At 38.2% G+C, this 24,587-nt stretch overlaps 2 protein-coding genes across 7 annotated transcripts in view; both read left to right on the top strand.

Annotated features, from left to right (window-relative positions):
• The window catches only part of HYCC2 (hyccin PI4KA lipid kinase complex subunit 2), a 50,893-nt gene extending 35,179 nt beyond the window's left edge, over window positions 1-15,714 (top strand). For 2 of the 4 annotated variants that reach the window (XM_082688927.1, XM_082688925.1), the window contains 3 exons: window positions 2,035-2,194; window positions 2,946-3,113; window positions 7,805-15,714. In XM_082688927.1, the coding sequence (XP_082545053.1) occupies window positions 2,035-2,194; window positions 2,946-3,113; window positions 7,805-8,403 (927 nt within the window). In that variant the 3' untranslated portion in view covers window positions 8,404-15,714. The remainder of the gene's footprint in view (window positions 1-2,034; window positions 2,195-2,945; window positions 3,114-7,804) is intronic. The other 2 variants (XM_082688928.1, XM_082688926.1) reach the window with 1 other exon arrangement.
• Window positions 15,715-22,156: 6,442 nt separating this feature from the next.
• ORC2 (origin recognition complex subunit 2) overlaps window positions 22,157-24,587 on the top strand; it is a 45,990-nt gene continuing 43,559 nt past the window's right edge. Inside the window, exon 1 of one of the 3 annotated variants that reach the window (XM_082688931.1) lies at window positions 22,157-23,316. The gene's annotated coding sequence lies outside the window, so the exon portion shown is untranslated. The remainder of the gene's footprint in view (window positions 23,317-24,587) is intronic. The other 2 variants (XM_082688930.1, XM_082688929.1) reach the window with 2 other exon arrangements.

A 24,587-nucleotide genomic window follows, 5' to 3' on the forward strand; every position in this document is an offset into this window, starting at 1 on the left:
GTTCAACTCTGGATGGTTTTTCTTTGTAAGTTTTTTATTTTCTAAGCTTTTTATAGTAGTACAATGGTATTTTAAGAATATTTATGTTTTTTCATTTGTAAACTTTTAAGAGTACAATTTTTTAATCAAGTTTATTTCTAGATTTTAATTGCAATTATATTAGTTTACACTTTTTTAAAAGATTTATTCACTTATTTCAGAGGGAGCACAAGCAGGAGGGTCAGAGGGAGAGGGTGATGGATTTTCAGGCACACTCTGTGCTGAGCGCAGAGCCATGAGATTGTGACCTGAGCTGAAACCAAGAGTTGGGCACCCAACCAAGTATGTCACCGAGGTGCCCCAAGAGTACAAGGGTTTTTTTTGTTTTGTTTTAAAGATTTTATTTATTTATTTGTCAGAAAGAGAGAGAGCACAAGCAGGCAGAGTGGCAGGCAGAGGCAGAGAGAGAAGCAGGCTCCCCAGTGAGCAAGGAGCCTGATGGCAAGACTCAATTCCAGGACCCTGGGATCATGACCTGAGCCAAAGGCAGTGGCTTAACTGACTGTGCCACCCAGGTGTCCCCAGGAGTACAAGTTTTAAAGCCATTTTCTTTTTATTGTTTTTTATACTTTAACTATTAATTTATTGAGGTAGCATTTATAATAATTTGTTAACAAACAACACTCCTTTCTTAAAATCTAGTGCAGGTGATAACAGCTAAAATAGTTGGCAGGTAGAGAAACAGGCTTCATCTTTATTCCTGATGAAAGCTAAATTGAAAGACTTACCTCCCCACCTCTTGGTCTGTATGTTGGAGCAGCCCTCTGGAGAAGTTTGAGTTGGCAGAGCTGGCACACTTGTCCAGGTTGCTGCATTTTACTTGTCCTTTCCAAGTGGAGAGGAAAGGAGAAAGTTCTAAAGCTCAAGATCTTTACTAGATTAATACTACCCAATTAAGAAACATGCATCAGTCAATGATAGTTACTCTCCAGCCAGATATTTTCCCTTTTTTGTGGAGGGAGCAGAAAGCAAAATCCCAGACATGTTCAGGGAAAATTTCTCCTTTTGGAAACAAAGGAGTGGAAAGAAGGCTAATTTTGTTTTAAGATTAATAAAATTTTGCATGTTATTTTTCATTTGAAGAATCAGAAATGGCTAAATTTTCTTTAGCAGGGTTCAGATGTTAGATAATTTTTCTTTCTTTGGAATGCCTTTTCTCTTTGAAGATTTTGTTTATTTACTTGACAGACAGAAATCACAAGTAGGCAGAGAGGCAGGCAGGAGAGAGGAGGAAGCAGGCTCCCTGCTGAGCAGAAAGCCCAGTGTGGGGCTCGATCCCAGGACCCTGGGATCATGACCTGAGCCAGAGGCAGAGGCTTTAACCCATAAGCCACCCAGGCACCCCAGAATGCCTTCTGTCTTTGAAAGTGAACAAGTTTAAGGAATCTGTGGGGTATGTGACTCCAAATTTTAAAAGTAAATTCTCATCTTAAAAGCCTGCCTGAAGGAATACAGAACAGGGTGTGTGGGTGGCTCACTTGATTAAGCTGTCTCTCTTTTTTTACTTTTTTTTAAAGATTTTATCTATTTATTTGGCATACAGAGATCACAAGTAGGCAGAGAGGCAGGCAGAGAGAGGAGGAAGCAGGCTCCCTGCAGAGCAGAGAGCCCGATGCGGGGGCTCGATCCCAGGACCCTGGGATCATGACCTGAGCCGAAGGCAGAGGCTTTAACCCACTGAGCCACCCAGGTGCCCCTTGATTAAGCTCTCTTGATTAAATGTCCAATTCCTGATTTTGGCTCAGGACATCAGGGTTGAGATTGAGCCCTGTGTCTGGCTCACGTGCTGGGCATGGAACCTGCTTAAGATTCTCTCTCTCCCTGCCCATCTCCCCCCAGTAAAAAACAAAAACAAAGGAACAATGGAGGTACCTACTTTTCTAACATATTGTGTACTTTTATATTTTACAGTACCATTTTATATACATACTCAAAAAAATAAGCATAAATTATGTATTTGGTGTAAATATGTATAGACTTTATATTATATTTTAGGTTGCCAATGCCATGAAGAACTCATTACCATTTGATGCTCCTGATTCTTCACAAGAAGGCCAGAAGGTACTTAAAGTGGAAGTCACTCCAACAGTGCCGAGGATTTCTCGGACTGCGATTACGACAGCTTCAATCCGTCGTCATAGATGGAGGAGAGAAGGTGAGTAGACAATTCCTATGGCCCGTTCATGGATTCTAGCAAATTTATCACTGTTTTTATAAACCAAGTTAACACATGATTTTTAGTACTCTGTATAATTAAAGTAAAATTTAATTTTTAAATATAGTGCTAGAAATGTGTTTAAATGCCTGCATTTATTTTGATACAGATATTTTTTTTTTATAACGTAGAAAGATGTTATTTATTCTGCTCTGAGAATGTTAAAACAAAAAATAAGATCAATTTAATTTTTGTCTTTTTTTGAACTAGGAATAAGAATAGGGAAGAAATTTCTTTAAGCCTTTATCGTAATGGGAAAAAAAGGTGCATGTATGAGCACTGTGGGAAAAAATCATATAACTGACCAAACCAATAGTGAAATACAAGCTATCTATAAAAGAGTTGATTATTGTATTTTCGATCTTTATCTTTGCTTTTCCTTTTTTTGGAGGTGCTGAATCCAGCAGTATTTCATAGGCATATGGTACTTGAATAGTCAAGCTGTCTTGCCTAAGATCTATTAATTGCCACTTTAATGATCCCTATTTTCCTGTGCTATTCATTTGCGAACCTCACATTGTTCATCTGCCGCCTTATGTGTGTGCATGCTGGGCACACACATGTAACTATATAAATAGTGTTTGTGTTTTTATCATATCCATATATACATTCTCTTATCTGCCTGGGTCAAAATGCTCAGAAAAGAATAGAGCAGCACAAAAGCACTAAAATTTTATATGTTGAATCCCAGATGGCTTTGACTTCTCAAACGAGGCTGACTCGAGTATTCCTGGCTCCCCGATCCAACACGGCTCCACTGACCTAGGGATCAAACGTGTTCAAGAGGGGGAGGTGCTGGTGCGCAGGACCCCTGAGCACGGCTCACCGGAGCCCAACTCAGCAGCAGCCACAACAGAGGGTAGGACAGAGATGAGGAGGCAGAAGTCAGTGAGGCAGTTGCTGGAGAAGGATCCTGGCTCTCTATCCCCAAGCAGAACATCTTTTCATTCTAGTGTGTGTTTCCACTATCCTAGGGTGTATTAGCTCCTCCTTGCAAAGCACACCTCCCCATATGCCTAGCGCCAGGTCAAGTACGATCTTTAGTTACCATTTGTGCTGGCCTAGAGTCTGCATTCTGTGTAATCAAAGAGCAGCTTGGCATGGCTACTAACAAGGCAGAGGCCTGTCTCCAAAAGGTCTGCAAATGCTTGGGATTTTTTCATTACTGAGCATGTTTATTCTAACATTAGGAAAGGAAAAATGCACCCAATGGACATGAGCCTTTAGTCAATATAAATTGATTTCAATTATATAATAATTTATTCCTTAAAAATACACGAAGAAAGTTTTAAAACATAAATACATTATCTTTGAGAAATTGGATTAAAGTGGAGCTGGCCGATTTATCTCTAATTCCAAGTTGGTCAGTTAACAAGAAGTTACTTCTTTGACAGAGTAAACCAATATTTATCACTTTTTATAATCTGTAGGTCAAGTTACTTGGGTCTGACTAACGAACTACTAGCTTCTTCCCTCTATAAATATACTATACTGGTCCACACTACATTTTGTCATTTATTGTAAATAATGATTGTTTTCTATAGCTCTCAAACAGAGTTGAAATATATTAGAGTTCAGGTATCCTACTAGATCCTTGTTTCTACAATGTAGGTATCTCAAAATGAGAATTTTTTTTTTATCCCCAAATCACTACCACTACCACCACCACCATCACCACCACTATCTGTAAAAGAATACTTCTCTCCAATAGAAAACTATTTATTTGCTGTTTTACATGTGATGCCCATAGGAGTTGACTTTGTGAAAGAGCGAACTGTGGCCTAATGGTTTTTCATTATTTAATGTATTGCTACTATAGAAACTTCATACTAATTAATAAAATATAGCCAATAGTTTAAAAATAGGTTATATATTTTTACATAAGACCAAACATACATGAAGCAGTTACCTTCCACCTTAAGGAAGTATCTTACTCTTTGGTGCATTGGAAATTTGAGCATGCTCAGTAAGAATCTAAATCTACCTTCTGTTCCCTTGCCCATTTGCCCACATTGACCTTAACTTCATTTAACAGTGTTGCATGTGCATGATCTAGGGACGCAAAGGAGTTGATGCTGTTTTACAAGATCCTGTGAAAGATGTAACCTTCCCTTTTCATTTTCTGTCTTTCTCTGAGGTAGTCAGAAGGCATAAAAATAAGTATATGAATAAATGCCAAACCCAGAGTTGGCCTAAATTGAACAAAAGCCTGTTTCTCAACATTCCTGGTGATTAAATGAGCCTCTTGCTATATCCACTACCATTATTAGAATGTTGGATTATTTGTGCTAAATGTAGTACTATGTTATGATAATTAAGACTTGATAAAATTCTAGAGTGTGGGATTAGGTTGAAACATTTCTTCCAATTCATCAAAAGTTAAATAGTTTGAAAAAGGAACCAAAATAATAGATCTTTTAAAATATCCTATTAAGGGGCACCTGGGTGGCTCAGTGGGTTAAAGCCTCTGCCTTCAGCTCAGGTCATGATCCCAGGGTCCTGGGATCAAGCCCCTTATCGGGCTCTTTGCTCAGCAGGGAGCCTGCTTCCTCCTCTCTCTCTGCCTGTCTCTCTGCCTACTTGTGATCTCTCTCTGTTAAATAAATAAAATCTTTTAAAAATAAATAAATAAATAAATAAATAAAATATCCTATTAAGGGGTGCCCGACTGACTCATTGGTAGAGCCATGCAACTCTTGATCTTGGGGTTGTGAGTTCAAGCCCCACATTGGGTGTAGAGATCACTTAATAAAATCCTTAAAAAAATAAAAAGTAAAATATCAAATTTAATATTAAAATACCATATTTTAATATCTCCTATCACTCATAAAAATTTCAGTTTGTGAGGGTGGGGTATCACCACAAGGAAGAAGGAGTAGTTTCTTTCAGTGTGTTTAAAATTTCTCAAAAATACTTTTACTTTTTTTTTTTTTTAAGATTTTATTTATTTATTTGACAGAGAGAGATCACAAACAGGCAGAGAGGCAGGCAGAGAGAGAGGAGGAAGCAGGCTCCCTGCTGAGCAGAGAGCCCGATGCGGGGCTCGATCCCAGGACCCTGGGATCATGACCTGAGCCGAAGGCAGTGGCCCAACCCACTGAGCCACCCAGGTGCTCCAAAAATACTTTTACTTTTAATCTGGATTAATTGTATCATTAAATCAATATTAATAGGAGTTAAATTTATAAGGAAAGGCTAACTGAAAGAAAAGTTCACTACAGGGGTGCACGGTGGCTCAATTGGTTGAGCACCTGGCTCTTAATTTTGGCTCAGGTCATGATCTCAAGGTCTTGAGAACGAGCTCTATATCAGGCTTCCCATTTCGTGGGGAGTCTGCTTATCTCTCTCTCTCTCCTTTTGCCTCTCCCTCCACTCACACACTTTCTCTTTCAAATAAATAAATCTTTAAAAAGAAAGAATGAAACTAAGTTCATTAAAGATCCTTTTTTGTTATCTTCCCTATAGATCATGAGTAGTAGTATCACCCAGGGAGAAAATTAGAAAGGAAAAAAAAGTTGTAAGACATAATTGCCTTTTTATTCCTTGAGGTTTTTTAAATGGAAGGAAATTACTAAAATCTATGAAAAGTTTTAGTGATTCTGAAGTCAGCTGGAGCTTTTGTATTGACATTAATATTTGGCCTTTTAAAAGAATTTTCTAGTATGATAGTTTTAAATCAGTTTACAATTAAAATTTATTTGTAAATGTTGAAATTGAAGGGGAAGCTATAAGCCTATCACCTACCCTTATCCTGATGGTCGAGTAACGTTTTATTTGTGACTTTTAGGATTTTAAAATTATTGCTAAACTGAGGACAATGCCTGTGATTAAAGTATAGTCAGTATTCCGCTGTATTGAAACAACATTACTGAGTGTATAAATATCAGTAGGTTCTTTTGCATGTTGGCTTTTATGTTACTATCATCTCTTCTATGGCCATACTGCTTGGGCATCAGACCTGCATGAGGCAAGATTTAGACGCTAGCACTAAGTCTCTCAGTCGCCTTTCCTCAGTATGTGGAGATAATATATCTGATGATACATTTCTGTTCACTCCAGTTTTCTATTACTCATGCCAGTTGTGAACCAGTAAATATCTTTTCTTGGGCATTTCGGAGTTCTTTATAGTAACTGTAAGTAAATTGCTAAGATGATAACATGTAAATATAATTTAGAGTTTCATTTTGAGTTACATTATATACTGTTTCGAAGAAGGGGTTGAGAGAAGTGGTGTCCGCTGCATTTTCATATGGCTTTGCATGATGGTTGAAGATTTTAAACTGCTGGATATAATAACATGCCTTTTGCTTTAAAGATAGCCTATTTTGTTCTTTTGAAGGAAGGAAATAACTAATCCATATAAGAAAATATTTTTATTTTTCCAGGTACTGTGTTAAATAAAGATTGTGTTTAAATATTTTATGTATATATTACTTAGATAACTTGTATCTCAAAGTAGTATTTGTTTAGAATTCTTTCCTAATATTTTACCTTAACTGTAATATTGATATTTGTATGTGGATTCAGATTAAACTTTCTTGCTGTCTGGCAAACATACATGATAATATAGTGAACTGCTATCCATTTTGAAAGAAGCAAGTGTATTACTTTCCAAGAGAGTGTTGATCATACTTTCGATAAGAGAATTAGGCTTTCTGAAAAACCCAAATTGAATGTATTAGATATGCTTCTCCCCTTCTAACAAAAATCCCAAGATAAGGATTATTTCATTGACTGTAGTTTCTGCATAAAATGTAATGGGGCACCATTGTATTTTGTGATCGTGACAATAATGCATCTCAAGGTGAAAAACCCAAATTATTACAGCTGCATAATATAGAAAGTAAAAACTCTTCTTAACTATCCCTGCTAGTTACTCTCTGATAATCAGATATTTTCTTCACATTAATTGGTCGAGAAAAAATAGAAACAAGTTGAATAGATACCTCCAAAAGAGAAAATATAAGTATGAAATTACTAGAAGTGATGTACAGTTTTTTGAGTTAGAAAATCTAGTAATTCCATGTTAAAGGTTTTTAAGCCATGTAGAAGCACTTGGTGGTTGAGTAAATGTAAAATTGTACTATCCTTAAAAAGGGTTTGGCATTATTCTGACTGCAGTCAGAAGGGGGTCTCTTTTGTATGGTCTTTTTTATGGTAGGCAAAGGAAAATATGAGGAAAATTTTTGATTTTTTTTTTTTAAATAGATATGGTCACCTCAGACAAGGGTATATTATAAAGATTTTGTAACGAATTGTACTTCACCTAAAGTTGTCTTATATGCCTAAATATTGCGATACTAAGTTCGTTTGTGGATAGTCTTACAAATGCTGGACTAATTAAAGCTGAACGAACCCAGTGAATAACATACTAGGATTCTGCGTAGATGAAGCTTTCTTCCCCTAAGTTATTTAGGAGAAGCGTTGACAACAGGGCCCTTGCCAAACTATAGCGAAGATTACCCAAGAGATAAGGTCAGTTGAGTTTTTATTCACAGTTCCTTCTCTTTTAATTTAGCTATTGCTGAGTCTGTCTGATTTGTTTTTTAGGTGCTGAGGGTGTAAATGGAGAAGAGTCGGTAAACCTAAATGATGCAGATGAAGGATTTTCATCAGGGGCTTCCCTCAGCAGTCAGCCATTTGGGACCAAACCATCCTCCTCTTCTCAGAGGGGAAGCTTAAGGAAAGTAGCAACGGGGCGTTCAGCTAAGGATAAAGAAACAGCTTCTGTCATCAAATCCAGTGAGAGCCCTCGAGATGCAGTCATTCGCAGGCAGTATGTACAGCAACCAACTGATCTTAGTGTAGATTCAATCGAGCTGACACCGATGAAGAAACACCTGAGCTTGCCTGCTGGCCAGGTGGTGCCAAAAACCAATAGTATAAGTCTAATCCGGACAGCCAGTGCTTCCTCAAGCAAATCATTTGACTATGTAAATGGCAGTCAAGCAAGTACCAGCATTGGGGTTGGCACTGAGGGAGTTACTAATTTAGCAGCTAACAAGGTTAATCGATACTCAACTATCAGTCTACAGGAAGACCGGCTAGGTCAAGCTGGAGAAGGTAAAGAGCTCCTCAGCCCAGGAGCCCCCTTAACCAAGCAGTCTCGATCCCCAAGTTTCAATATGCAGCTAATATCCCAGGTGTAGTTCTGACCTCCTCTCTCATCTTTCTGCTTACCCTTTAAACTGAACATTTCATTGTATAAGAAGACACTTCATCCCACATTGTGAAAATATTGGTCATCGTGATCAGATCTGATTTAGTTTAGGTATCTTCATACTGTATTTTGTATGGAAACAGCAATAAGGTTTTCTTTTTCCTCCTTCCTATATCTCCTCTTCACCTTATTCCTTGTAAATGCGTTTGTGAAGCAGTATAAAATGTATGCATTTTCCATGCCTTCCTTTCTTCTTGGGTGATGTGCAATCCATCGTAGGCTGATCGGTCCCATTTCAACACTGTGAGACTGAGGATATGTTAGAGGAAATGGTGTATATGATCCCTATGAAATGATTCTTTGACTTTCGTTTTAAAAAAAAAAAAAACGGGTTTGTTCTCATAATCTATAGAATTATGGAGATTACTGGATCATATTTTTTTCTCTTTTAACCAGGAGTGCCTCAGAGATTCTGCTATGACTTTGGACTTCTCTGAGTCTGTGCAATCATTTTCTTGAGAAGCATGGGGAAAGGTGGTAGACTGCTGCACTTTTTCATTAAAATGTGGGTGGTTCTTTTTCCCCCCCATCTCCTTTATTTCGAGGACACAAATGTTCAGTTACTGAGGCATTTAAATCAAGTTGTAGCCCCCTCCTTTGGAGGACAGGGCTCAAAGTTGTTTGTGTAATTGATAATGCACTTTCTCAATGGCTCTACAGTCATTATTAACATGTCTTCCCTCCTCCCCTCAAGGACATAGGTCATTTCTGTCCTTAAAGTTTGAACAACTAACAAATCAGAGAATCCAAGGGGCATGTTCTATTTCCCAGGAATGATTGACACTTTGGTGCTGGGGTTTTGTGGCAGGGGGGAGGGGGTGGTTTTTGTTTAGCTTGTGTGGGACTGTGTGTGTGAGGGGAAGTTTTGATAGGTTTTTTTTCTTTTCCTTTGTGAGCTGATGATGACTGAAGTAGTACAAGTACGTCTTCAGGTAAAGAGAGGGATTTCTCAACCCACTTTCTGTGATGTCAGACTATTGGAGAAACCCTTTCAGCTGCTTTCTAGATGTACCTAAATTCAGTCAGATATTTTGGATTAAGAAACCTGAAGTCCTGATAGATCATATACTCCAAGGAAACACATCAGGGACAGATAATTGGCTGAAAACACTGATGCTTCAACGTGACACAATTTTTTAGAACATTTCTACCAGGGGGTACTGACTTGATTTCTCCTACAAGGACCACACTGCCTTTGTGTTTAATGTAATGCAATTTGTGTACCTTCTAATCATATATCTGCAGAAGTTTCTCATTTTTATAAAACTTTGAAATCATGCCAGTAAGCTAGATGTTGAATGTATGTAAGTAGCATTTGGTAACTGTGCTAAGAGGCTACAAAAATGCATTACTAGTAAAAAAAAAAATTTTTTTTTAGTTCTGATTTGGTTAGGTAAGATTTCATTATAAGTTCTTTTGGGTCTCAGGCTCTAATGCTTGATTGAAAAAAAGAAAATATATCGGTTTTTGAAAATCATTTTATGACTTGAACTGCTATACGTTATCCTTCCACAAAATAGATCAGAGGTGTTAGCGCTTTGTACATTTAGACATTTTTATTTTATTATTGTGAAAGAAAAATATACTGAATTTATAGAAAGCAAGTATTCTCCTAATGAACAAAGTTTAAAATATTATCTCTATCAATTAAAATTACAATAGATTTTGATAAATAAAATAACCAGAAAAATGCCTCTTGTTTTTTTCCACATTGAGAACCTTCCCTCTCCTCCTCTTATTTTATTGTAAGAGGGTTTGTTTTGTTGTTTTGTTTTGTTTTGTTTTGTTTTGGAGGGGATTTTCAGTAGAATCTTTTTAGGAACAATGAGATGCTTATTTGAATTTGGTGGTCTATAACACTTTTCAGCTCTTAGAAAATGGAAAACTAGAACCTGAGCTAGTACAACTAGTACTACTGCTACAACATTGCCAAAGTCTTGGATAAAGTAAAAAGTTTATAAACAGAAATGTATTGGAGTGTGTGTGTGTGTGCGCGCGCGCGTGCGTGTGTGTGTGTGCATGGCCATGCGCACACACACGTGTGCAGGGTGTGTATATGTATATATCACAAAAACATATATTAGATGTCCCTTTTAATTTAAGGGATGTCAGATAAATGAGTTTGAAAGCAGCCAAAATAAATGAGGTCTGGAGATCTCTAACATAGTGAGAAAAGGAAAGTTTCAGGTAGGAAAAGAAAAGAGCATTGTTCTTACCAAGGGGTAAGAGCTTGGCCATGGCTGGAGGTCATTCATTTTATGGCAGAAATGCCTGGTTCATTTAGGAGGCTGGCAGGTTGTTTTGAATTCAAGTTGTGTGTTTATTGGCATCTAAATCTAACATGATTTAGTTAAAGCACACCCAAAAACCACCTAAAATAGTACCAAATTCAGCAAAAGCTGTAATAAATAAAATCTCTCTTGTTTTGTTAAAAATCTTAAACTTGAAAAGTTGGTTTTGGAGAACTTTCAACTTAGAGGATATCATTTATCTGTGTATGTATGTACATACATATTTTGTATGTATGCATACCTATTAATGTTTCATAACCCTGTAACATTTTGTTCTTTTAAGTTATGTGATTTGGCCTTAATGAAGTAACATTTCATTTAGCTCAAACTGTGCATTCAGGGTCTTAGAACAGGTTTCCTATATAAGATATGTTAAAATTTAGTTCAGAATCATAAGTCAAATTTTTAAAGAATTTTTTAATATTCATTTGCGTTATTTATTGTTATTCAAAATAGTTTTCAGATCTATAACAGCTATTACAAAGATATATCAGTAATATTCATACTTTATTCTGTAACAACCTGTTCTATACCTATAAGAAAAGGTCTTTTCCTCTATGGAAAAGCTTATTACAGAGAAAATACTTGTTTTCTATAATAAATCAATTTGATTGATGCCATCTATGCCAGGTTGAATTAAGAAATACAAAGAAATACCTGAAGCTTTTGGTAACTCTTCTCTATTACATTAATTTTAAATTATGTTACTAGAAATCAACCTAAAGGGTAAAGTGTACAAAGCTAACCTAAAAGTAAGATTTTTAAATATAAAAATATTTTAAGAAGCTGAAGGGGGAAGTGGCTATAATTTAAAACCCTTACCCTTGCCCCCACTCTTACTCTCCCAATTACTCTTCTGTGCCTGTTTATTATAGAGTCAGAGTTTTTGTGCTAGATGAGACCCTATAAATAATCTAGCTAGTTGCCCAGTGCTCCCTCCCCAAATAGCTGTCCTCAGGAAACTGAGGCTCAAAATGTTGTGACATGATCAAAATCACATAACTAAGAAGCAGAGCCAGAATAGAACTCCTGTCTCCCGTCAAATGCATATTAACACCCCACTGCCTCCCTGTACTCGTACTATGGTACATGTGGTATGTAACACTCTCCATTTCTGCAGTTTCTTTACAATTCTGGTCTAGTAGTTGGTGAATACAGCACATTAAGAAAAGTACTTAATCCAGAAAAAATGTAGAGTAATGAACAGATGGGGAAGTGTTAGAAATGTAGGTATCTATACCACAGATGTAAGGATAGATACATTTTTCTTATTCTAATTTATGCCTTACTATTTTCTGCCACATAACAGTTGTATGCTGCCATTTTGTAGTTGATTATATTTCTGGGGATTTACTTAAATGCGAAAATAAACCCAAAGAAATGGCTTTGTTCAGTGTTTCTAGCTATTTTAAAAGTAATTGAGTCAGCCAGCTTTCACAGTCACCTGGGTAGCAAGTTAATTGTGTTGCACAGTGGAGTATTGCAAAGTAAAGATTAAATAAATTTTACTCCATTAATTTCTAATGTTGAAAAAATTGAACATTACTTGTTCTTTAGAATAGATAGATACAAGCAATATTTCCTTATGTGGTTGATAAAGGTTTATAGTGTGAAGCTTATGATTCCAAAATGGAATGCTGACCATTATGTCATTTAAAGTGTATATACCATATAAAATGTCTTAAATGGGGTAGTCTCAGCTATATAAGCTCAATATTTTCGATGTATATTCTCAAATTCCACTTAATAGCTTTAAATTAATTGTAACTATTTATTAGACACTGGAATACTGAAAATAACTTTCAGATTTTTTTTTTTTGCACTATTTTTGTGACTATTTTAATGAAGTGAGGTGTTTTCTGCTACCTCACTTTGTGAGGTTCATATGGGTCCATTTTTGAGTACTTCAGTTGACAATCAGTTGTCTCATTTAATTCTCTGCATGTTCATTTGTAAATTTAAAAAATTAGTATCTGTCATTAGGTGTAGTTATACTATTTATATAAACACTGGCAAGGAGGAGCTCTCCATTTCTGATCTTGGATTACAAAGTAAGTTTTTATTTTAATCAGTATTCTAGTTATATATTTGTTTTTCAGGTTAAAAATGTTTAATAGGTCATACCAGTGGTCAGAACATCTGTAAGAATTTTAGAGCAACTTTTCTATAATATGGCTGTGTTAAAGTCTGAATATGAAACTTTCTATCTTTCAAGTTGAATGATTATTGTCATGTTTCAAACCACTAAGTTGGTTGAGACACTTATTTCTAATGCTTTAATTTTTTTTAAAGTGCTTTCTAGAAACAAGTTATTTGAAAACCTACTAGAAGTTACCGATAACTTAAACTCTCAAAAATTAGAATATTTGCCAGATTATAAGATGGGATGCAGTGTAAAATTGTTGACAGTGCTCATAAAATCATGATTCACCATATTGGTACAATTTTCCATTTCTAGTTGGTCATGTTGTTGATACTACAAGGTATAAATTTTAGTATTACCTGCATTGTGTACCTAACGGGTAGGTTGTATTGGCACTGAATATACATAGGAAATAAATTCATCAAATCAACCAATGTGCACTTAAACTATATTAGATTTTTGGTGGTGCCAGAAATCTGTATGATGATCCTGCCATTAGAATTAGAGTTGCCCTAATTATCCAAGCCTTCCCTACCCGTATAGGCACATTCTTTCCCAACCTGTCCACACAACCACAGACTTTTGGAAACTTCAGTCACTTCAGTATTTCTTAACCACTAGTCACATGAGAAATACACACAAGAGCAAACAATTCAGAATAGAAGTTAGCAGATAGCTGGGAATGATGTGAAATAACTGGCAGCATAGTACAGAAATGTAGGTTCTATGTTTTGTTTTGGATTTGAGAAAATGTTTACAAATTAAGGCACATACAGATGTCTGCTATTATGCTATTAGGCTTATAAGTTTTTACAAAAAAACAAAGTTAAGTGTCACAGTATATAGGAGTCTTTTTTTTTTTTTAAATAATTGTGTATCTGGAGGTAGGTTCAATAAGGAAATTCTTTTATTTTCAAAGAGAAATGAACTTTGGACAATCCATCCCCAACTACAGAATTGATATCAAACTGGTTTGCTGTATTTGAGTGTCAACAGCTCAGTGTTAATTGTATCAGAGAAAATTCTTTACAACTTTGTTGATTATAAAGTTTACCAAAGAAAATGTCTCAACCAAATATAATTTTTAAAGTATCTAACTGCGAAAGAGTGAGGTCCCTTTAACATAAGATTGCTTTCTAGTCCTAGGGGAAATAAATACTGTAAGATTCTTTGCTCTGCAACATAGGTATACAGTTCCTACAAGATTCCATTTGAGGTTTTCTTATGTCAACATTTTGCACCTCCAGCTAAAGTACCAGTTTAGAAGGCCAAATATTCCTTATGGCACATTTTCCAGGTCTCCTTAACTCAAATTAAGGGTTCTACTCGTCAGTATTGAATTAAAAAGAGGGGGAAACTCCTAAAATTGGTATAATGTATGTATGAGATCATGGATTTTTAAAAATAAAATTGAGGGGGAAGTTATGGAACTGTACCTTTTTAAGTAATGGCAGTTATTTCCAGTAAGTATGATATTGGCTAAAATGGTATGTTTTTACATAACTTATGTACATGATCACTCTGGGTGTTTTTTTTTCTTTGCAGAAAACAGCTAAAATACTCATTTTTTAGATGTATAGACCAATAAGAACAGTGGATTTGCTTAAACTATTAAGTAATGATTTTGGGGGGGGAACAAAATGCAACCAATGTTGCAAACATTTTTGTGTGTGTGTGATTTTTGTGTTTTATGATTTTTTTCTTTCATATCAGGTGGTAGTTAAAAAGTAATGAATGTATTGATCAGCTATCTTGGAAAGAGAAGATTGGCAGATTGGCTAACAATTACTAATGTAGGTTTTGGATTTTTTTTTTTTTAAAGTTTTATCATCCAGATTGAATTGAGAAATAAGCTCAGTGCTCCATATGTTGTTTAAAAATATTTGTGGGGTGCCTGGCTGGCTCAGTTCTTAGAGCATGTGATTCTTGTATGTTGTAAGTCCAAGCCCCACTTTGGGTGTAGAGATTACTTTAAAACTATTTTAAAATGAATAAATACTTCTAATAAATTCAACTACTTTCAATGAATCTTTTTGATTCTCATTCTAAAAATTATGCTGACTCTGCATTCATTGTAACTGGGTAAGAGAAATCATTTTTATGATGCAAGGATTATTTTCCCACTATTTTTTCATAATTTGGCTCTTCTTAGCTACAATTTCTGAAGGGTTTTTATTATAGCATTATATAGTCTGATCTCTGTCACAGTGGACAAGTAAACAGGAGATATCCCACTTTCACATATTTGCCTATGAAAGGATATGGAATGTATAGATCAGCTCTTGTTTTGTTTTGTTGTTTTTAAAGACCAGCATCAGCCTGCAGCTTGGTATAAATGTCCCAAGCACTCAGAGAATTGTGCTGGTGAATATTTAAACAGGATAGGCATGAGAAAAATATGATTCCTATTGACTGACGTCCTTTCAACCTAGGACTAGTGAAAACTTTCATTTTTTCAGAGCTGAAGAAAAAAAACGCACATTTAAGATCATATTTATTGGTGCATGTAAGCCATTATCTTAACTGTCTTACTGAATTGGTTAATGCTGTTGATTGTTGAAATGTGAAATGTAGTCCTTGTTGACCTTGTAAATATCTGCCAGAGATAAAAACTATTTTAATTTATTGTAAATAAAGATGTACAAAATTCATTATCAGTCTGCAATGCAGAAACATATCTAAGATGTTAAATACTGTGTTTCTTGAGAGATGTGTAATTTTCCCCTAGATGTATCTAGTTACATTGAGAATGTAAATTTTCTTTTGTACAGTATAAAAATACAGCTTTATTTGGCTTTTGACCGGATTCCCCTGAGTTAATTTTATATCTTACCTGAATTTTATACCTTAAAATGGTCCTTTGTTGTATTTTTTTCAAAGCATGCCGTTTTATTTATGTATGTCTGAACTTTTTGTTTATAGGACACCCTATTAAGGCAATTTATAGAACTAATTAAAGCAATATATAAAATTACATATACTCCCGTAAAATAATAAATAACATGAAGGCAGAAGTGAAATTAATACATAAAATATGTGCCATATGTTTCTGTATGTTATTGTTGAGATACGAATTTATCTCTGAACTTTAAAGCAGCCAAATGTATAGAGAGATTAATTACATGCCCTTCAGAATCCTTACTATAAAACAAATCAGTTTCTCAGGTGAAGCACAACTGTTTCTAAAACTGAAATGCTAGAAAATTTTCTCTCCTAAGGTCCTTCTAAAGAGGAGCCAGCATTACTGCTGTCATTTATACTCTTCAGCAATGTGTGAAAGTGCCTGTTTCCCCTGTCATCCTACCAGTAGTTAGTTCTCTAGTCAGTGAACTTTTTGGTCCTTCCCACAGTGTGTTTTCTAAAGACAGACTTTAGCCTTGTCCTAGAATAGGGGTTGAATGAAGAGCTCAGCCCCAGGCCTTCTCTTCCTTTCTTTACATGTACTTTCTAGAAAAGTCTCAGGCCTCCCCCGTCCCCATAGCTATTATTCTTTGTTTATGGACCAAAGGCTTTATTCTCCCTTCTATTTCCGATCTAAGCAATAGAAAATGCATTTTGAAAATTCTTATTATGCCTTAATCCAAAATTGCTGATAAAAAATAGCAGTTCCAGAAGAGAATGGGTTAAGGCAACGTATGAAGCCTCGATTAATTTGGTTTTGCCTTTACTCTGGATCTGCATTAGTTAGGGAGGATCAAATTCACCAGTTTGACAGTTTCCATTTTTTCCTTTTACTAAAAACGTAGTATTTGCTCATTTTGAAAACCTTAGAAAATACAGGGCAAATACAAAAGGAAAAACCACTTTAAGGTACTATAATAAAATAGTGAATATTAAGATAGTAGAGACACTGTCCTGCTAACACATACACAACTGTGGTCCAGGTCACAGTTTATGGTCCAGAGATTCTTCTCATGGGAGTTAAACAATAACATTTACCAGGTTCTAGGACATCCCAAGCACCATTCTAGCCACTTTAAAGGAAATGCAATAATTCAATAATATAATGGTGTCTGATAAGTACTATTATTCTCCTTTTATAAGAAAAGGAAGGTTCATCTGTCTAAGGTTACAGAGGTAGTAAGTGATACAGCTAGGATTGAACCAGACACTCAGGCTTATGGACTTGTGCACTTAACTACCACGGGATGCTGCTTCATACAGTATTGCTTATTCTCAACTACTGGTATACTTGTCCTATCCCCACAAGGCCAAGGTCCCTATAGGGGATAGGAAGGAAGGGGAGATGGGATCTCAGCAGAGCTAGATTACTAATAGACAAAGTAAACCCACGAAAGATTCAAGCCCTAATAACGTAGGAATGCAAGATTATAAATTATCTCCTATGTATAGTTCCAGTTGTGTACTATCCTTGAGTACCATTCTTAAGAGGAAAATAAAAAAAATAGTCTTTCTCTGGTTTATATGAGGAACCTAAGTTGAGAAAACCTGGTTTATAGTATAATAACGCAGAGAAAGCTCTCAAAGAACTTAAAAATATTTTACAGGTTCTTACCTGCATCCCTCTTCCGCAAAAAATGTTGCCAGGTGGCTTGGGAGGAAATCAGAATTTTGTTGGACTTCCTTATAATTATTTTATGATTTAATACTGTTTTGTACAACACAGGAGAGGGTACAAATACGGTCATTTATGTTGAGGGTTTCTAAAGGTCTAAGTCTGGCCCTGGGTCCTAATCCAAGTAAAATGGATAATGGTCCGTAGTTACACCCCTACTTTTCCTCACATGTTACATCAGAAAGGGGTGGGGCTCTCTTCTAAAACTCACTTGAGGGGCACCTGGGTGGCTCAGTGGGTTAAGCCTCTGTCTTCAGCTCACGTCACGATCTCAGGGTTCTGGGATCAAGCCCTGCATCGGGCTCTCTGCTCAGCAGGGAGCCTGCTCCCCCCCGCCACCTGCCTCTCTGCCCACTTGTGATCTCTCTCTCTGTCAAATAAATAAATAAAAATATTAAAAAAAAACTCACTTGAAGGACCAATCACTTTTAGCACTTTAACAATATTTTACACATTAGGAATGAAAACTTTTATGGCCAGATCATGCTACCCAGTAAAAACTTAAATTCTGAATCATTGTGTAATTTAACTAAAAACAATTCAAAAATATTTTTATTGTCTCCAGTATTCAGTAGGAAATATCATTTCCTCAAAGAAAATCAGAATTTCAAGAAATCTAAGTACTATAAATAATGGCTTTATGAACATGGTAAAAACTTTCTGTATTGAAGATTAGATTCTAAGACTCATTTCCCAGAGTTTGAATTATTATGTGTATTTTTTAAAGGAGTAATCTGCCAAATCTTATATTACTAATTTGTGCCTTAGAAGGGCCTCCTCATCATCCCTGGCATGAGAAAATCCTGGAGATGAAATAGGATTTTACTACTATTCTCGTTTATTCCTAAATGTTTGGAGAGAAGTAATCGCTTTCTCCTGAGCAGGATTGAAATCAAATTTGTATCTTAAAAACTCTGGGTAGATATTATTTGCTGAGGCATTTGCCACTGCCCTTTTAGACCTATCACATCCTTAGCAAGTATGTGTTTAATGCATGGCATCTAGGTGATTTCACATTTGACAAAAATTTTCATTCTTCCTGGCTGAGTGGTTCTCAACCCTAGCTTGCATGTTAAAATCATCTGGGAAATTTCTGATGACCACATTTAAGGCCAAATTCACACTCCGTGGGATTGGGATCTAGCAGTAGCAATTTTATCACCTCCCCAGGTAATTTTCATGTGAAATCAGCACTGAAAACTCTCTTTAGTCCTGTAACAATCTTTTGCCTTCATAGGTAAGCTTTCCTCTTCCACATGGAACCACTGACTCAAGAATTTTTTTTTTCCCAGAGAAATATATAAAATAGTAAATGCCAGTATAGGAGATTAATGCAGTGTGTGTTTGTGTGTATGTGTATAACTCGTCCATCTCAGTGCTACACACCACCTTTTCTATTCCCTTAACTCAGTTCACTGAATGCTATAGGCATCAGTCAACTTCACTAGCCCCAACCTTAAGCTCCCAACACTTTGAGGCCTTCTACTTCTTGGCCTGCTTACTTTTCTCATTCCCTTCAGTTCCTGTTCCAAGGCTCCATCACTTGAAGTACCACTTTCCCAGGAGCCTCAGTTTTTTTTCATTAAATGGAGGCCATAATGCTAGAAGGTTTTAATTTCCTGTTTTCTCCCACCACCTCAAAAAACAACTATATCCACAACTATGCGCATCTACTTGCTGCGTGTCTCAGAAGATGAGGTACCTCACTTCATTTCTTCTTTTATTCATCATCCTAAGGCAATTCTTTTTTTCTTCCTTTGGCTTTAATCTATACACTGGTGACCCCTAGATCTCTATAGATCTCTTGGATGAATTTCAAACTCTTAAAACCACTGTTTGCAGGATAATTTGGTCTCTCAAAGGGATTTCAAAGTCAAGATGCCTCAAGCTAAACTCTTTCCATCTATCTGTAATCTTTCGCAGAACACTGGGGAGCTGATATCCAGATAACCATGCCAGAAACCTGAGACTTATATTTTCCTTCTTCCTTACTTCTATATCCAGTTTCCAATCCTTTGCCTATTTTTCCCCCCCAAAGTCATCCTTTCCTTTCCGGTTCTATCACTACATCTCAAGCTCCTATCTTCATCTTCATATCCAGAATTCTTTGATAGCTTCCTAACTAGACCCCTACCCCTCTCAAACTTACTTTCATTAGTGATTAATATAAAACACCCATTAGTCCCTGGCTACAATTATTCAATAGTTCCATTCTAGAGGATAAATTCTATTCTTTAGCCCCAGACTTCTCCCATTCCATCTCCTACCATTCTTAACTTTTACTTAAGGTTAAATTAACACCGAACTTCTTTGTACTATCACACCCAGTTTGTAATACGATAATCTTCCTGAAATCCCTTTTCCACCCCCTATTCTCTGTCATCTGTAGTTGGATAGGCTTTTCCTCTGCTGCCTTTTCTCTGCTTAGCTAAGCTGAACTAAGTGATCATTGTCCAAGTAAATCTCTGCACATTTTATCCTTGCACTTAAACCTTATTGTAATGAAATTACCTGATTCTTTCTACCAAACAAGAATTTAAGTTCCCTAATGGTAAGGAACATATCTGGGCACTATGTTCACAATACAGGTAGGTGCTCAAAGTTAACCAAGTAAATTGAACTATCCAAAGAAAAAGACTGAGGGGCACCTGGGTGGCTCCATCGCTTAAGCGTCTGCCTTCAGCTCAGGTCATGATCCTAGAGTCCTGGGATGGAGCCCTGCATCAGGCTCCCTGCTCAGTGGGGAGCCTGCTTCTCCCTCTCCCTCTACCTGACACTTCCCCTGCTTGTTCTCTCTTGCTCTCTTTCTCTGTCAAATAGATAATCTTAAAAAAAGAAGAAGAAAAAGAGACATGGACACCTATCCCCTTCCCTCTATTTCCCACAAATATACCATAAAAACATACTCAAAACCCACCACTCAAACAAGGCCACTGAGTCTATAGACTTTGGTGTAGATCTGAAGAGGAGACGAAACAGTTTACATCGTAGAAACAAAGAATATATTAGTTAAAGAATATATTAAATACTCAGTATTCCTAGATCTTCACATTTTTAAAAAACTTATCAAGTACCTTATTGTTAACTGTTGACTATGTTCTTTACTCTTTTTTTCTGCTCACGCTTCCCCAGATTCTTTTATTTCCAATGTAGAGAATATTACCTTTATCCTTTGTTTTCTTAAATTCTGGCAACCAAAATGGTATATTGAGGTATCCAGGTTGTCATTTCTCTTTCTTAAGTGGATTTCCTAAACATCTTCCAAAATGGTGATTCCAGGGGCACCGGGGTGGCTCAGTGGGTTAAAGCCTCTGCCTTTGGCTCCGGTCATGATCCCAAGGTTCTGGGATCGAGCCCCACATCGGGCTGTCTGCTCAGCAGGGAGCCTGCTTCCTCCTCTCTCTCTCTGCCTGCCTCTCAGCCTACTTGTGATCTCTGTCTGTCAAATAAATAAATAAAATCTTTAAAGAAAAAAATGGTGATTCCATCTCTTCCTTCCTTATGCTTCCACTCTTACCTGATTTATCCAGAGTGATCTTTCAGTAGCCCTGACTAGTGTACCAGGCCAAACTAGCCCTCAAAACAACAGACCCAACTTTCGCACTTGCCTCTTGGCCCTTTATGCACATGCTATTTGATTTGGGCTTTCTACCTGGAAAATTTTACGCTTCCTCTTTGCCAGGCTTAAATCTACTCAACTCTCAGTTTAAACATCTCTTCCTCCAAGAAAATTGTTCCTGGCTTCTTCTGTCCTTTGGTTAGATACTTCTGCCATGTGGTCCAATAAACACTGAACTTCTGATATGGTAGCATTTTTCTCAGTCTTGTCCCTTCAGTATCTTCCTCTAATAGAGGAAGCTGTCTGGTGACAGAAGAGATGGTGTTTGTCTCACTCAATGGTGTATCATTATGTGGTACACAGGGGATTCTGTAGTGTTGTTGAATCCAAATGAAATAGTATTCTGTGAGTGGGTAAGACTGCATCCTGATAGGTTCTATCTTTTCTTCTTCATTAGCTCTTTGTACATCTACTCCTTCTTAGTCTTCCCATCCCCTTAGCGGTCTGATCCCATTTCCATATTCTCTTGTTTCCAGAGAATAGTATCTCCCTTCTTCCCTACTCCAAACCCTTTAGATGTATGGAATCCTACCTTTCACCCCAAAGAAATAAATTAACAAAACCAAACCAAACACGGGATGCTTGGGTGTCTCAGTCAGTGGTTCCGTGGGTTAAGCGACTGCCTCCGGCTCAGGTCATGATCTGGGGTCCTGGGATCAAATCCCGCATAGGGCTCCCTGCTCAGCCGGGGGCCTGCTTCTCCCTCTTCCATTCCCTCTGCCTGTGCTCTATGTCAAATTAAAAAAAAAAAAAAAAGACCAAAACGAAAACAAGCCACAAAGGCAGATTCATTCGCATTATCTTCTTCCTCAAAAGAAGATGTGTAGAGAAACTAAGGAAGACTTCTAAGATTGCCTAAAGACACACCACCTACACCTCTGCAAACTTCCCCAGGTGTAACCAACCCTTCCTTCCCCGTTCCCCGGAAACGAAAACAGGACAGGAAAGGCCCAGAACTCGGGGTTTAGGGATTCGTTTTCCTCAGGTTTCTTGGTGGGCGGGGCGGACAGGCGGAGACCGACTGGCGGGCAGCGACGTCGCTCTCGGCTGACTCCGCTTTTCATTGGTTTCCCTGGACTCCGCCCCCTGGGCAGGGCGGGAGATTCGGTGTGCGGCCGGCAGGCCTCCCATCCCCCGGCTTCCGGGCTTCCCTACTGGCTCTTGAGGCTCCACGACCCTCTCCGGCTGTGCTTAAGCCGGAATTTGGCCTTTCTTGCCGGGGCCCAAGCCACCCTGCCTGCGGCGCCCAGTCACCCGAGTACCGTCCGGCAGGCGCGGGGAGGCCGCAGCGGCTCCTGGCGGAGACCTAGAGGTGCATGGTGGGACAACGCGGCAGCCGGCTTCCCTCTCCCGCTTAGCTCGGGGTTTGTGAGGTGAGTCCGGGGGCGCCCAGCCCCGCAGCCGAGCTGGGGCCCGCGTCTCGGAGAGGGCTGCCTCCCGGCGCTCCGGGCTGGGTCGCTGCGCCTGCCTCTTTGCCCTCCCCGGGCTGCCCGCGCGGCCCCCGCGGGCCCGAGGACCCTCGGCTGGCCGAGCGCGGCCAACTGGTCAGCGGCGCGAGGCACCCGCCAAAGTCCGTAAGTCCTCGTCGGGGTTAGAGGCTCTTCTGGTCGCACCGTGGGGGGCTTCGCCAGCCCTGCGAGGCCTTCCGTGCGACGGACGTGCTACCGGCCTGTCCGTTTCTCGGCTCGAAGAGCGCCGTGCTTGAAGGAGAAAACGGAACCTGTGCGGCCGAAGTGCCGGACTGACCCGAGGGGAGCGGGCACAGGGAGGCTGCGGAGGACGACTCCGTCCCCAAACTACCGCAGGAGAGAGAACCTTCCGTGTCATCCCCGCCCGAAGGCCCCAAACGGAGCAGCCTCCCCGAGCAGTCCCCCTGCGCCCAGGCCCTTCAGGGAGAGCCTTTTCAATTAAAAGGATGTGGACGCGTTACTTCCCGTCTTACAGCTGAAATCCTGACAAAACCGCTGCGCCTCCCCACCGGAGCTGCAAAATCCGAAGAAGAGGAGCGTGGCTCCACACCTTCGTGGGGGGCGCTGCACACGTTCATCATTTCCTGGGCACCTTTCGTGTTAGACGTAGAGAAAATGCAAGAGCTCTAGGTGGTTAAAGTGGAAGGTTGAAGAAGTTGATGATAGGAAACATTTAATTAGCATTTCCTTTTGCCATGCATATGATCTCGTGCAGTCGCCACAGTTTTGTCCAAAATCACACAGGTATGAGGGTGGCGTTAAGATCAGAACCCAGCTCTATCTGATATTAAAATTGGGATTTAGCTTTTTTTAAAAATAAGGATTATGTTTTTAAAAATTGTAGTCATCTGTTTGCACTCACAGGTTGCTTTAATACTTTCATAGGTGTGTTGCTGTTAATACTCCTTTGGTGCTGCTGTTTTATTACCTGTCTTGTTAACTCCTTGGAAGGAGCCCCACTTAAAAGGAAGCACCCAAAGACAGTGCCTTGAAAAGTAGATGATCACTAAAAATTTGCATTTTATTGTGTGGTTGTCAAGTTGGGTTTTTTGTGTGTGTTTTGTTTTCCAGAAATTGTTGAAGAAGGAGGGAAAGGTTTCTTTCAAAGTCTTCATAGAAGTTTCTTCAGTTTGCTGGTTCTGTACTGTAATACGATGCCTTAAAATCTACAAAAAGAAATTATGTATAAATGTATTCAATTACAAACAAGATTAAGTTATGGTGCCTCTGTCCAGGCAGTTCTTATGTAAAATACCATAGGGAAATTGGACGATATTCAGTTGTCTGGAATTTCTGTTTTTAAATTTTTCTTGAAAATCTTTCCCCAAAGGAACCACTGAACTTTTGCTCATGAGAATCACGTAACTGAGCTTTGCTCCTTTCTCACTTTGTCAGTTAGCTCAGAGCCCACATTCTTTGTATGGTGTATTTTCTGCTTTCTTTATATAATTTCCTGGATCCAGACTGCCTATTAGTATTATAGTTTGTTATTTGTTTTATTGCATTTGCTGATTGTCACTACTTCATATCCTTGTAGAACATAGCTATTTATATTTTAAAACAAAGTAGATTAGATGGAATCTGGCCGTGCTTTTAAAAGTATGCTTGATAGAACTAGGCATGTTTAACTTAAATCAACTGGAAACACAGAAGAACTATAGAAATCTTTGGATGTGTAAACTGCCAGGTGGGAAAATGATTAGGTATATTATGAATGATATCCAGAGGTCAGAACAAGCATTTAGGATAATGGATTTGGGGGTGCCTGGGTGGCTCATAGGTTAAGTGTCCCAACTCTTGGTTTTGGCTCAGGTTCTGGTCTCAAGATCTTGGGATCTAGCCCTGAGTCCAGTTGTGTGCTCATCTAGGAGTCTGCTGGAGATTCTTTCTTTCTCCCTCTCCTTTCCCCCACTCTTTCTTTCTCTCGCACTCTCTAAAATAAATAAGTAAATCTTTAAAGAAAAAAAAAGGGAGGGCGCCTGGGTGGCTCAGTGGGTTAAAGCCTCTGCCTTTGG

The sequence above is a fragment of the Mustela nivalis genome, assembly GCF_964662115.1.
Source record: "Mustela nivalis genome assembly, chromosome: 11".
Classification (NCBI taxonomy): Eukaryota; Metazoa; Chordata; class Mammalia; order Carnivora; family Mustelidae; genus Mustela; species Mustela nivalis.